Source organism: Hippocampus zosterae, chromosome 3 (assembly GCF_025434085.1).
Source record: "Hippocampus zosterae strain Florida chromosome 3, ASM2543408v3, whole genome shotgun sequence".
Classification (NCBI taxonomy): domain Eukaryota; kingdom Metazoa; phylum Chordata; class Actinopteri; order Syngnathiformes; family Syngnathidae; genus Hippocampus; species Hippocampus zosterae.
Genome location: NC_067453.1, coordinates 28,234,066 through 28,248,864, shown reverse-complemented (window position 1 = coordinate 28,248,864; position 14,799 = coordinate 28,234,066). Strand labels below are relative to the sequence as shown.

General features: G+C 41.6%; 1 protein-coding gene across 1 annotated transcript in view; it reads left to right on the top strand.

Annotated features, from left to right (window-relative positions):
- Window positions 1-13,840, top strand: part of spon1b (spondin 1b) — a 60,037-nt gene extending 46,197 nt beyond the window's left edge. The window contains exons 9-16 of the mRNA XM_052062049.1: window positions 514-654; window positions 1,034-1,109; window positions 2,682-2,864; window positions 7,543-7,713; window positions 8,233-8,400; window positions 9,314-9,472; window positions 11,818-12,060; window positions 12,142-13,840. Coding sequence (XP_051918009.1) covers window positions 514-654; window positions 1,034-1,109; window positions 2,682-2,864; window positions 7,543-7,713; window positions 8,233-8,400; window positions 9,314-9,472; window positions 11,818-12,060; window positions 12,142-12,305 — 1,305 coding nt within the window. The 3' untranslated portion in view covers window positions 12,306-13,840. The remainder of the gene's footprint in view (window positions 1-513; window positions 655-1,033; window positions 1,110-2,681; window positions 2,865-7,542; window positions 7,714-8,232; window positions 8,401-9,313; window positions 9,473-11,817; window positions 12,061-12,141) is intronic.
- The last annotated feature ends 959 nt before the right edge of the window (window positions 13,841-14,799 follow it).

The window sequence follows — 14,799 nt, the reverse complement described above, 5'->3', positions numbered from 1 at the left end:
TTACTTTATTGGACATTTTCTTGGCTATGAAAAAAAAAGTTGGAATGTAAAATCTGTTTTTGGTCTTTGACAAAAAAAAAAAAACACTTTAATATAACCGAAAGTCGGCTCCCGTGTCCCACTTCATCTGTTAAATTAAATGAATACATTGAGGCGCCACTGTATAATGTATGCCTCTTTGACAGTGTGAGTGAAAACAGATCATTACTATCTTTGTCAAGGCAATACTTTTGATTTGCTCCTGAGTCATCAGACGGTTTGATCACTCGCAGTTGAAGACAGTTTTACATGTGGTGGACAGAAGGTGGCAGGAGGTTCATTTGGGATGAACCTCCTGGGCTACTACTCACAAATTCACATGCAATTAGATGAGTAAAATTCGGAAAAAAAGAACTATGCTAATGAACATTTCTGTTTACACCATGTTGGTTTTTATGGAACCTTTATTCATCCAAAATGTTTTGTATTGCCTCACTATTACCTGCTTTTTTTTGTGTGTGTCTTTCTTTTTAGTCACCAAACACGCCCATCAATCCGCAAGAGAAAATTCGCCCTTTAACTAGTTTGGATCACCCCCAGAGCCCCTTCTATGACCCAGAGGGTGGTGCGATTACCCCAGTGGCCAGGGTAGTGGTGGAGCGTATTGCCAGAAAGGTAAAAAAAAAAAAAATTGTCTCTCTTTTTCCTTTTTCCTTTTTCTCTTTGTTAAATTCAAACCTGCAAAACGTTGGTCATACCAATTCCCAAGTGGTAGCTTTTGGATAGGAATGTGTGTACACAAAGTCACAGTGGACTTTTGATGTGCAAGTTCGATCACAACATGAATAAAATCAAATCACACCGGATAACTCATGTCATAATTCACCCAGTTTTTGTGGAATCATTTATCTTATTATGACTTACATTATTATTTTTATACATGTATCATAAGCGTGCTTCATTTGATCTCAATTGAATGCCTTGTAGCTTTATATTTTGGACAAATGAGGGTATTATTGATATTTGATCCCTGTTGTCTTTGTTTTTTACACAGGGTGAGCAGTGTAATGTGGTGCCAGACAGCATTGATGACATTGTAGCAGACATTGGTCAGGAGGAAACAGAGAAAGGTGAAGTCATAGCACAGATTCCTACATTAGATAGGAGAGGAGACTCACATGTTTCCGGATTTGTGAGTCATACCTATAAAAATTTGTGAGCTGTGAACCAAACGCTCAACCTTCTGGTGTGGGACAAAGCAGGAAGGCTTCTTACAAGAAATAAAATCACACAACTCTCTTAATAATAATAATACATTTTATTTCTAAGCGCCTTTCAAGACACCCAAGGACACTTTACAATCTTCTATAGTTTAATGGGCTCTTTTTCTATACTTCCAATATCATTTCCATCAGCATTGTGGTATACCATCCAGTCAAACAAATCGTTTGACATGATTTAGAATAAAATAGCATCTTTTATTGGGATGGAACCCAGGACCTCTGCACTGTGAGGTTGTCGCTCTAACCACTGGATCACCGGGCCACCCACAAAGCAACATAACAATACTAAAGGGCTTTTGATAGCAAAATAACCATTTATTTTCAACGATTGAACGAGTTAATGAGTTGACTGTGTGTGTGTGTGTGTGAACATTCTACAGTACTTTGTAGTTTCACTGCGCTTGCGTTGCCGCCAGCCGACCCGACATTTATTCATTCATTCATTCATCTTCCGAGCCGCTTGATCCTCACTAGGGTCGCGGCGGGTACTGGAGCCTATCCCAGCTGTCTTTGGGCAGTAGGCGGGGGACACCCTGAATCGGTTGCCAGCCAATCGCAGGGCACACATAGACGAACAACCATCCATGCCCACACTCACACCTAGAGACAATTTAGAGTGTTCAATCAGCCTGCCACGCATGTTTTTGGAATGTGGGAGGAAACCGGAGCACCCGGAGAAAACCCACGCAGGCCCGGGGAGAACATGCAAACTCCACACAGGGAGTAGGAGCTGGAATCGAACCCGGCACCTCTGCACTGTGAAGCCGACGTGCTAACCACTGGACTACCGGGCCGCCCCCGACATTTATTTTATTTTTTTATTTTTTTGTGGTCTGGCCTTTTTAGTGGTGGCAGCTTGTCAGTTCTGACGAGCTGCAGGAAGTCAGCTGGCTGGTCAGAGTCCAGCCCGTGCATCATTGCTCACATGTCCACACCAGTATAAGCAACTCTTGGGCTGCTGCATGCATAATCTGTAATTTGTACAAATATCTATACCTCATCGTTTTTAAAATGAAATATTATTATTATTATTATGGCTGAAGTGTCCAAATATGAAGGTCAAATCTTCAGTGTAATGCGTTGGGTATAAATAGCCCAGCATTGGTTCTTTCCCCTTCGGACCCAGCATTTGGTTAGCTATTTCACCTAATTTGAGTTACTTTTGACCCAGCAGGTCTATGAATCTACAAGAGCACTTAGTTTCATTTGTGGAAGGGACAGGTGCCTGCTAGTGCTCACAAATAAATGATCACATTTTACTAGTTATGTTTGATTTGGTCTGATCCGATGTCAAGAGCTGCAATATTTCACAGGTGATATAAAACAAAAGAAATAACAACCGATGAGTAATTGACATTGCATGTACAGTATTTCTCTTTGTGGCCTCCAGCAAGCTAACATCCTGTTTTTCTGCCCTAGATGACACCCCTGAGACTTGTATCTACTCTGGTTGGTCTCCTTGGTCGGCCTGCAGCAGTGCATCATGTGAAAAAGGTCGACGGATGAGGCAGAGGATGCTTAAAGCCCAGCTCGACCTCAGCGTTCCATGTCCCCACACTCAAGATTTCCAGCCCTGCATGGGCCCTGGATGCAGTATGCAGGGTGAGTACTCTGACACACGTTTGCGCTCTTCACCAGTAACACTCATGAAGACTGGTGATGTCAATGCTTGATCCAACTGCACAAAGTTACAAACTTTTCCATTTAGGGAGAGAAAATGGCAATTGACTGAAACTTCATTTGACCAACATATTTACAAAGAGCAATTGAGGCCATTACATTTGGTGAATGCCTCACTTTTGAATTCTCTCTGCAGGTGCAATATAATACAGTACAAACACATTTATTGATATCACGCTTTCACAACAGCTTCAGCTGTAACAAAGCGTTTTACAGAACAGTTAACAAAAAAATAACAAAATAATATTACACAACACATAACATAAGACACAGACAGTAATGCAGGCATAACCACTTTTCCATCACACGCTTTGTTGTTTGAAGCAGTTATAGATGAAGTAGGAGGGAATCAAAGTGTCCTTTCACCAGTGGATCAGAGTCGTCATGCTGAAAATGTGCACACGTCTGCTACAAGCTAGGTATGAAAGCAAATTAGAAGCTGTAGCGTCCATTGATGGAAAAAAAAGAGACATGTCCTGTCCGCTTCAATTCCGAGCTGCGACTCCCAGTTCCACATACGCATCTGCGCCCTACGCTGACGCTCCTTTGTTCTCAACATCGGCTCCACAAGCCATCCAACCCTCCAGCCATAGACTGTCCAACAACACCGACAATTTCGCTGAACAAAACGGGGCTGTGAAGAATGCTGACCATTACAGGCACAAAAAACATAAGCGCCCCGGGGCTATCCAGCGACGACAGATCCCTCGCTACTACGATTCGTTTATCGTGGGTTCAGTGCATTGCAGATTTTTTCAAACATATTAAATATATATATATATATATATATATATATATATATACATGCGTATATATATTGTTTACATATACATGGAGCACAGTACTGTATATGTTGCTCTGTGTGACTTGCTGTCGTTTGGCAGCTTGTCGCGGACCGTTTACGGATTTTTAAAAAAATGTTTATGTTAATTGGACGCCACTTTGCGGATTTTCGTTTATCGCAGGTGGTTTTGGTCCCCATTAAACGCGATAAACGAGGGTTTACTGTAGCGCCAACATTCCTCCCTGTCAAAATCAGTGCTGCGAGAAGGCGCAACCACCAAGCACTGATTCTTCTCCTTTGACGAACGTCACGGCCAATACACTGAAAACAGTCCAGATCGTGTCCACATGAAAAACAGCAGACACCATATGACTAAACAAACAGACAAAAACAACAACAACAACAACAAAAAGCAGAGCTCTTAAAGAGCTCTTGCAGATACCATCAGCTATTCTGCAGAAACTGTCATGAAATGATGATCTTGTTGATTTTAGTACATCGTTATCCAGGGAAACCAGACTGTCACCTGTTTTGATCCTCTCAGAGTTACAGCGTGTTTCTTTGCTATTAAAAAGCCTGAAATTGATGTGCCAACTAAAGCTTAGCTATTTATCTTGTATTGACAGGTAGGCAGTCCGTGGCTTAAACCAACGGAATAGAGTGGAATAAGAAAGCTTCTGCCTTCATTATTTTTTAGAGCTTGGCTGAAGTGTTTGATCCTCAAATTTAATTGGGGCCGTGTTTATTTTGAGCGATTATAATAAACATTGCTACAGTATGAATCAGGTGGCCTCTCTGTGTAAAATAGGTGTCAAGATTAATTCCAGAAGTTCATTGTTCATGCTGAGAATGTCACGCAATGCTGTTGATCCATAATTAGACAGTGATGCTGGCGCTACCTTAATGACTTGACAGAATAATAAAAGATGGATTAGCTATATTTTTCCACAGCAGATTCCTTTCCAAAGTAGGTTTCTCCCTGAAAAGCAAACGCCAGCGAGCATAACAATTTTCAGTAAATGCAAAAATAATTGTGAGGCAAAGGAAATGTGAAGTACTCTTATGACATACTTTGTCACTTATTTAGGATTACTGTTCCATTGTCATTGATATAAAGGTTGGATGTATGGATGGATGAATGGATTGAACAAATGAGACACAATTTTGGAAAATTGGTGGGAAAAAAACAACGCAAGGCTGCTTTTCCAAAAATGGATATACAGTATCACTTACAAGCAAATGGCGATCTTTGATTTCACTCCATTCATCTAACCAATTTAATAAATTATCATCTGCAAAGCTTCAAAATACAACAACTTTTATTGTATAGCAAGGCACTTTCATATTAATAACAACAACAACAAAAAGTCCAATGAGCAAAGACAAGTGAATCATTGAAAAAAGTTGAATTATCTGCAAACCAGGTGAGGCCTCAAGAGCACAAAACATTTTGAAGCCTAATGACTTCCCATGTATATGTGCCCCATCTTGTAGCAATTATCTCGGCCCACTTTCTCTGAACACCAAACGAAAACAAAGAGAATGGGTAGTGTCTGTGTGTGGCTGACAAGGATCTTTCAAGGGAACAAGGCAGGATGAGCATAACAATGTCAAGCTCTCTAAATTGGGGATTTGATGCTTTGAGTCTTACTCTCCCCGTCTAACATTTTAGTGGCTAATAGGGATGGAATATAGTTCAGTGGCTTTGGTCCTCAAGCAATCGTCAAACCTCAAAGATCTGATAACCTGGGTGATGTGTGTATTGCATTTGCTGTGATTTGTGCATGTGCAGCATCGAGGTGCCAGGTAAGAGTTGCTTGCATTTCACATTGTAAAACCCGTGTAATTAGAAATGTCATACTGATTGAAGTCCTGATATGCCTTTTTAACTGTCCATCAAAAGGTTTTACCAAAGATATCTGCAAACTGGTATTAGGGTAAAATGTACCTTTCATCAAGTTATGTGAAAGTGATGTTCTTTTTTTTTTTTACGTTAGCTTCTAGACAAAATGCTGCCAACACAAGTAGATACAAGTTGTCCAGGGTACAGATTCCGTCCAATCAATCAACTCAATGAACATTGAAGGTTCTATTTTGCCCGATAGCGCACATGCGCTTGTGCGTGAAATAAAAACAAACAAAAAAAAGAACAGGTGCATCTGGATTTTCTTACCGGTGCAAGGCCGTTTGCGTGTTTTGGAAATCGGCAGTCCACAATGCGCCATGAAGTGCGTTCCGGCAGACCAACTTAGTTTCTTTTACACTGCGACAGCACACCAGACAGTTTGGTTTCCGAGAGGAGACTAGCTGAAAGCAGATCTAAGTTGTGGTGTAATGCAATTTTGGTGAATTTGATTGAATTGCGACTTGAGAGAGGTTCGAATCTCATTGGGTTTGGAGGGTGTCATCATATTGCATTCATAAATAAGACAACAGCGTTCACTGGCCCCTCTGAATCATTGAATTAATTGTCTTCATTTATTATTCTTGTTTTCTTTATTAAAATCACCCTCCTTGGTGATGGCACAGCTATTAGTTGGGTTCATAAATGGGCATGTACAATTGGTTTGGAAGGTGGTCTCTAAGTACCCACTTCACAGCGTTGAGCTGTGATCGCTTTGGTCAGCATTACAGTAGGGGTGTTCACACGGCAAGATTTGGTCCGGTGAGACACTGGGGCTGCCCCAGTAGAGCATTCACACGTGCAAATTAGCTCCGGCGTAGCTCCGGAAAACAATTTACACCGGACCGAAGGTGGTTTAAAAATTTGCTCCAGAGCAAATGCTTGTTTGCAAAGCAGCACCGGTGTAAATTTGCACGTGAGTGAACACTACTGGGTTAAATTTGCTCCAGAGCAAATGCCTGTGAAGAGTTTACGTACGCCGAGAATGCGTTACTTTCGTGCTCTGTCGGACTTCCGTCATGTGTTTGTTTAATAACGACACAAGATTTGGCTGGTAACATCTTTCCTTTTGTAGGAGACTGGACTATCTTGGAGTTGTTTGTTTAATTTGTTCCTTTGTTGTGTGTTCACAACCCCCCCCCCCCCTCATATAATTTATTTTGTGATTTCCTCTCTTGATTTTCAGTTTGGCGCATTACGTGTTTGCTTTTCTGAGTGTCATTGAAGTTATCGTTGATTTACGTTTTAGGGGGCGGTCACTCTCGAGCAGAAAGCACGGAGACCGAAAAGGAGAGGGACGTGCCCGTCCAGTAGTCGCTTGAGTTGTGTATAAGTTTTAAAAAGAACCAACATGACAGCTCATTTGTTATCTGTCGTTTTGCTCCGCTGCAGAAACTGCTGTGTGAACGCAAGTGGGGCTGCACCGACGCTGTGCCGGTGCTGACACGCTCAGCGGCTTTGTACGTGTGAATGCTCCACACAATTTGCTGGGGTGTAATATATATCGCAACAAAATACATCACTGCAGCGCCGGAGCAAATGTGTTCCGTGTGAACACGCCTACAATCTGCAAGCGGGGGTCTACTTGCAGTTGCTTATAAAAAACATACTTTACACACTTGGATATTCTACACCGATTCCAATGAGTCTATTTCTGCTTTTGCAATGTCAAAGACTGTGCCCCTTGCGTGTTGAATTTAACAGAAATGAAAAGAGTCGGTTCTGATGGCCGGGAAACTGGTCAAGTGTGTTCACGCCCACAACGGTGCAAACGCCCATTAACAATTGCACTCATCTGTGGGGAAAAAAAAAAACAAAAGAAAGAAAATTTGTTCCAATTAGTCTGTGCTTCGCGATATATTTGCACTGGGCAGAAAAATTGAGTCCTGAGTCTTTCCTGTTTTGATGTGCAGAGCCGTCGACATGCATGATGTCAGAGTGGATAAGCTGGTCGGCCTGTAGCATTTCCTGTGGGATGGGAATGAGGTCCAGAGAGCGTTATGTCAAACAGTACCCTGAGGATGGATCTCTCTGCCAACTCAACACAGAGGAGATAGAGAAGTGTATCGTCAATGAAGAATGCTGTGAGTGTCTCATCACATGGTTGTATTTGTTGGCATTCTATAAGATAAGATAAGATATCCTTTATTTGTCCCACACTGGGGAAATTTACAGCCTATTACTATATTCCTCTTATTTCCATTTCAATTATTAACATGACTACATACTCAACATAGACAAGAGTCGTGCAGTAAGTCGTAGGATTAAATTCTTTATTCCACCCTGGACATTAATTGATCACACACCTAAGTCACATACAGGGCAATTCTTGTCTTTGTGGGAAGACTTTGCCCATGAATGGTCCTTGAAATAGTAATTGGATGATTTTGGCTCTATAAAGAGCACATTTGGAATAATCAAACAGTCTTGATGAGATTGTAAACCAGGTCCTTTCCACAAACATCAATGACTTGCCAAAATAAGTAAAAGTTTGCCCTTTTTAGTGTCTATTCATAATTCTCAGCTTTCCATATACTTTTGTCTACATAGTGTCTTCTCCGTCAGGAGTATCAGACTTTTGTCTTTTTTTTTCTGCCTCACAGCAGCCAGCAGCTGTGTGGTGACTGAATGGGCTGAATGGGAACCCTGCAGTGTGTCCTGTGGAATGGGCATGAGAAGACGTGAGCGCATGGTTAAAATGCCTCCGATTGATGGGTCAATGTGTAAAACGGAGATGGCCGAAGTTGACAAATGCATGATGCCAGAATGCTGTGAGTATTGTGGGACGAAGAAAGGTTTTCATATCTTTATGATATGCAAATCATGTTCAGCCTATATTTAATTGAATAAAATACAAAGACAAAAGATTGATTGTTCAAACTGATCAATTTGATGGTTTTTAGCAAAATAATCATTAACTTTGAATATTACCGCAGCAACTTATTTCCAAAACGCTGAGACGGGGGCAAAAAAGTTAAGGGATGCTCATCAAAAACCTGTTTGGAACATCCTCAACATACATTTGCAAATAATTTGGGAATGTCATCATCTAGGTCCATAATATCATCAATAGTTTCAGAGAATCTGCAGAAATCAATACATGTGAGCGACAAGGCCAAAAACCAGCATTGGATTCCCGTGACCTTCGATCCCTCAGGCGGCACTGCATCAAATAATATGTAATGGATGTCACCAGATGAGCTCAGGAACTCTTAAAATAAAAATAAAATAAAAACATGTTTGTGAATACAGTTTGGCGTTAACATCCCTAAATGCAACTTAAAACTCTACTATGCAAAGCAAAAGCTATTTATCAACAACACCCAGAAACACGTTGGGGCCCGAGCTTATCTAAAATGGACTGATGCAGTGTGGAAAAGTGTTCTGTGGTCTGACGAGTCCACACTTCAAATTGTTTTTGGGAAATTGTGGACGTCATGTCCTCTGGATCCAAGAGGAAAATCCGGACTGTTATGGACTCAAAAGTTCAAAAGCCAGTATCTTTGATGGCATTTGCAAATCATTGTATTCTGTTTTTTTTTTAATTATTATTATTTATGTTTAACACAACGTCCCGACTTCATCAAAATTGGGTTTGTATGAATCAAATCAAATATAGTACAAACTGAGTCTGTAGGTGACAGGGTTTGTAGTTCAGTTCATTGATTTCAATTGCGTTTGCAGATACCATCCCATGTATGTTGTCACCGTGGTCTGACTGGAGTGAATGTAGTGTCACATGTGGGCTTGGACTCCGCACCCGCCAGAGGATGCTTAAGTCGGATCCTGGAGAGTGTACTGAAGAGCTGGAGCAGACTGAGAAGTGCATGCTGCCAGAGTGTCGTAAGTATCCCACTCGCATTTAACAAATGTTCTTAATGTGATGACATAGTGTAGCAGTGGGTTCTATTATTTTGCCTCAAACGTTCTTTTGAGCAAAGTTTTACACTCCTCATGGTACAGTTTTTCTGGTTGTTTATCATCACCATTCTAAAATGATTTTACAGAAAACCTACCAAAAATAGAACGAAACAGTCATTTTATAGTTGTTCTTAATTTAATTTAAGATGTAGAATTGAAAGATCTGTTCAACGAGGACAGAGGCGATTTCAGCAGAGGTGGCCATCATCATGGGTATTGTCAGTCAACTCACAATTACTTCCAAACATTGCTGCTTAATGTTTTTCTCATAGGGGTTATACTTCCTTTTTGACATACTACATTTATGCATTATGGATATTCATTCATAATTTAAGATGCATTTATGCATTATTTAAGAATTAATGCTCAGTTGTTATTAAGCTAATACCGGCACAATATAAACGGTGTTGCAGTGTAGCAACACAGTAGAAAAACTCAAATAAAAATCCATAAAGCACATGTACGACCATTTCCACTCTATGGTTGTGAAACCTTGCCAATAACCAAAAGCAACAAAAATGGGCTGGACTCTTTTCAATACCAATGTTCAAACAGAGTTATGCAGATTTTCTGGAACAATGTCATCGCCATGGATGAGCTCAAAAATGTAACAGAAGTTCCACAGATAAGGCTTGAAGCGAAGAGAAGAAGATAGAATTGGATATGTCACCGACTAAGAAAGCCAAATGATCACCAGCGTATGACGGCATCACCTTGGCAGCCAGAAGGAAAAAGAAATGTTGGAAAGCATGGAACAACCTGGACAAGGATAGTTGAAAAGAAAAGCAAAGAAAAGGATCGGTGGATGGGCAACATGGGCTGAAGCAAGCAAGGACTTGTGCAAACCAAAGGATCAAATAGAAAAGTAGTGGCAGGCCTTCTGTGCTAGGCCGTATGAAGAGGAGAAGTATAAAGCTGTTGGGGACGCATGATATTGGAAAAATATGCAAAGTGCATGTTGAGTATCCTGATATTGATTTTGCGATTTTTAACATGTAACTAAAGAAAAATCACCTTGTGATTCCCTCTCTTGTTTTTCTGTTTGGCGCATTACATGTTTGTTTTTCTGAGTGTCATTGAAGTCATCGTTGATTTACGTTTTAGGGGGCGGTCACTCTCGAGCAGAAGGCACGGAGACCGAAAAGGAGAAGAACGTGCCTGTCCAGTAGTCGCTTGAGTTGTGTATACGTTTTAAAAAGAACCAACACGATAGCTCTTTGTTTTCTGTCGTTTGGCTCCGCTGCAGAAACTGCCGTGTGAACGCAAGTGGGGCTGCACCGACGCTGTGCCGGTGCTGACACGCTCAGAGGCTTTGTAGGTGTGAACGCTCCGCACAATTTGCTGCGGTGTAAAATATATCGCAACAAAATACATCGCTGCAGCGCCGGAGCAAATGTGTGCTCTGTGAACACCCCTTATGAAGGTTTGCTGGAGGTCAAAGTGGGTTGTGATGAACCAGAAAAACAATTTATTGGAATCCCGCGTCTTTGTTGTTTACATTCGCCTCGAACGCTTTGAGGTCGGAACTCAGACGATCCGAGTGGGATGTCTTGACTGCAGCGCGAATTCAAACAAACAGACAAGCAGGCTGGGAACGCCTGGACAAGGGAGCTGATTGGACAACAGAGAGCAGGTGGACAGAAAACCCAAACAAGACAGACATGAGAAGAAACTACAAGAAAACATTGACACGACACGCAACAAAACTAACTGCATTCAAAGCAAAAGCCCAACATAAAGATCGTGACATTTTGTTCTACTTAGCATCCATCCATCCATGCATCTTCTACCGCTTATCCGGGGCCGGGTCGCGGGGGCAACAGCTTTAGCAGGGAAGCCCAGACTTCCCTCTCCCTAGCTACTTCTTCCAGCTCTCCCCGGGGGATCCCGAGGCGTTCCCAGGCCAGCTGGGTGACATAGTCTCTCCAGCGTGTCCTGGGTCTTCCTCGGGGTCTCCTCCCGGTGGGACATGCCCGGAACACCTCACCAGGGAGGCGTTCAGGAGGCATCCGAATCAGATGCCCAAGCCACCTCATCTGGCTCCTCTCGATGTGGAGGAGAAGCGGCTCGACTCGGAGCCTCTCCCGGATGACCGAGCTTCTCACCTTATCTCTAAGGGAGAGCCCGGACACCCATTGATCATTTAAATGAAATCTCAATTCAATAAAATATATATATATGAGTGTGGTTGTAGGTTCAAGTGGCACGAATACTTTGAAAGACACGATCAACTCACTGAACGCGTGTGCGTGCTTTATTTCTTCCAGCTATTGACTGCATGGTCTCCGAGTGGTCCGAGTGGTCCGAGTGCAACAAGTCCTGCGGTAAAGGACACACCATCCGAACCCGCATGGTTAAACTGGAGCCGCAATTCGGAGGCAGCGCATGTCCCGAGACCATTCAACGCAAGAAATGCAAGATCCGGAAATGCCGATCAAAACCAAAGGAGGAGAGCAAGAGGCGAAGAAGGGGTAAACAGGGAAGACATGCAGTGTTAGAAGAACAGTCAGGTTGGTCATTGAAATTCCTCCAAACGCCAAATGCCTTAGAGCATTCCGAGGCATGCAACTGTCTTATCTTTGCTTGTCAAGGTTGTGGGATGCAGCCCTGGACCGGCTGGACAGAATGCACCAAATCCTGTGGAGGGGGCATCCAGGAGCGTTTCATGTTGAAGAAGAAAAGAGCTAAAGGCACTCTGACAGGCAACTGCAAGGACCGGAAGGAGATACGCGCTTGTAACGTTAATTCATGCTAGGGGGCGCTGTTGTGTCATAAAGGAAAGTGCTAGGATAAATGTGTGCTTCTATGGCTGTATATGTAGAAAAACAAAAAAACGAAATTTGGAAGAATGTTGTTGGGTAGACAGTGCAGGGGAGAGCTGTGTGATTGGTGGCTTGGATGAAGTGAGGTGGCTCGAGAGAAAACGGTGAGGTGAAGCCTGTGTACGCCTTGAGCTGTCAGAGCTGGGGGGTGGGGGGGGGTTGTTTTGTTTTTTTACAGCACTACAGAATTATTAAAGAGTACTAGCACTGTAGCTTTCCTGTATTTTGAGTGTTTTTGGCATACGAGGCATAAAATAGAGCTGCGTAACAGAAACTGTGATCAAAATGATTTACAATGCTCAGCAAAATTGACATCCATTTGGTAGCAAACCGATTTTTAACAGTCACCAACCGAAATGCTTTGATGCACAGGTGTGTACAACATGTACTTGAAAACTCTTTCGATGGTCCAGCTGCAGAACAAAAACAGCCTTTATTTGTGATTATAAACCCATTGAAATATTTTCAAATAAGAGGAAGTCAATTAATTGGCTTTTTCCAAAGCAAACAATTCCAACAGCATTTTTCCTGCTCTTGTTTCTCTGCTAATGTGTCACTCGCTGCTTTTCTTCGTTGCATAGAGACGGAACAATTCCACTGCTTACCTTATGCGACCTGGATTTCCCAATATAGCAAAACGTTTGTTCACATTGCGTACTAAAATGTTTGATAGAAATGATCGGCTAACCTGTTTATTTCATGATCATTTTACAATAATGGTTTCAGTCAAATTTAAAACGGAGCGTTACCATTGGAAAAACAGCTAATGTTGAAAGCATGTCAAATATGCTGGAACATACTTAAGTGGGGATGTAGTATTTCCTCAACCTGTTGATCAGAACACTAGGGGTCTGTAAGACGAATTAATCGAGTGTTTATCGAACATTATGTGAGTTACAAAGGATTTTTACCTTAACACTTAAAATGAGGTGTTTTTTTTTTCTTTTAACATGAGTCATATATTTGTCACTGCTGTTTTTCTGTGAGATCAGCTGATGTAGCATTGAAACTGCAATATTTCTATTGGACTTGCATGTACAGTCTTTTTTTTTTTGCTCTGACAATAGTTATCTGAATCCAAATTTAAATGCGTAGCTAAATGAGTCAATCTGACTGCGGAAAGACAGACATCATCTTAAAAGTGTCACATTATATGTACACATTGTTGGGTTTTCAACATAATTGCAATTCGTATTGTGGCCTTAAGTAGGCTTAGATTTGTAATGTGCTCGTGATGCGGTAGCCTATTAACATTCGGTGTTATTTATCATCACCTAGGAAATGTTGTCATCTTTTTCCTGTTTTGATAAATGTGATTTTTCAAAGCTCTTAAGACTGCAGGCATATTGTTGGGGATTTGTCAGCTATCACACTTTTTGTTGGGTTTCAAGCTTCTCTTTTTGCTTTTGTGACCCTTTTATAAGAAACCACGTTTGCAATAAAAAAAAAACTTTGTAAATGTCCCGAATTGCATTTTATACTGTTTTCATTTCATAAACAAACAACTCTAAGCTGAAGAGACAGATGTGTGATGACGCCAAAAATCTACACAAAATGGCATATGTTCAGTATTTCCATGACCAATTTGTCCATTCATAGTTTAACCAAGATGCTCCTTGGTCAAAGATCGGTCTATGTGCCCTTGGTTTCAAACCCTAATTGGAAAATCAGACCCAAATTTTAAAATCCCACCAGAGTTTAAAATCGTACTTTGAAACCATAACCCTGGTTTAAAACCCTAAATTGAAATCCGAAACCCAATGGCACGTGGAGTTCCTCAAGAGTCTGTCCTTGAACACCTTTTGTTCAGCCATGTATCCTCGGCTCAAATTCTTCAGAACACCCATTTTGACTAACATGGCTATGAAGATAATAATACATTTTATCATTTATTTATCTGTGTGGAGTATGCGTGTTTTCCCGAGGCCTCCATGGGTTTTCTCCGGGTACTCTGATTTCCTCCCACATCTCAAAAACATGCATAGCAGACTAGAATAGAACACTCCAAGTTGTCGCCTAGATGTGAGCACGGATGGTTGTTCGTCTCTGTGTCCCCTGCGATTGGCTGGCAATTGGTTCAGGGTGCCCCCCGCATACTGCCCGAAGACGGCTGGGATAGGCTACAGCACCCCCAGCGACCCTTGTGAGGATTAAGCGGATCAGAAAATAAATGGATGGATGGATAGGTCTTTAAACTTGTTGCCTGGTCCAGCATGAGATTTATTTACACATGCTGAAGTCTTCAGTGGTTGATGCGTTATCATACAAGTTTTCAGTTCCTTCATTATTCAAGAGATATATTCTGACTGTCTCATTACGCAGACCTTTTATCTGGGTCTGAGTAAATTAAGCTTGGTGGTTATTATAGCACCCAATTTTGCTTCTACATTCTTGTTTTGCTAAAGGCATTTCCAACGCAGACGGGTT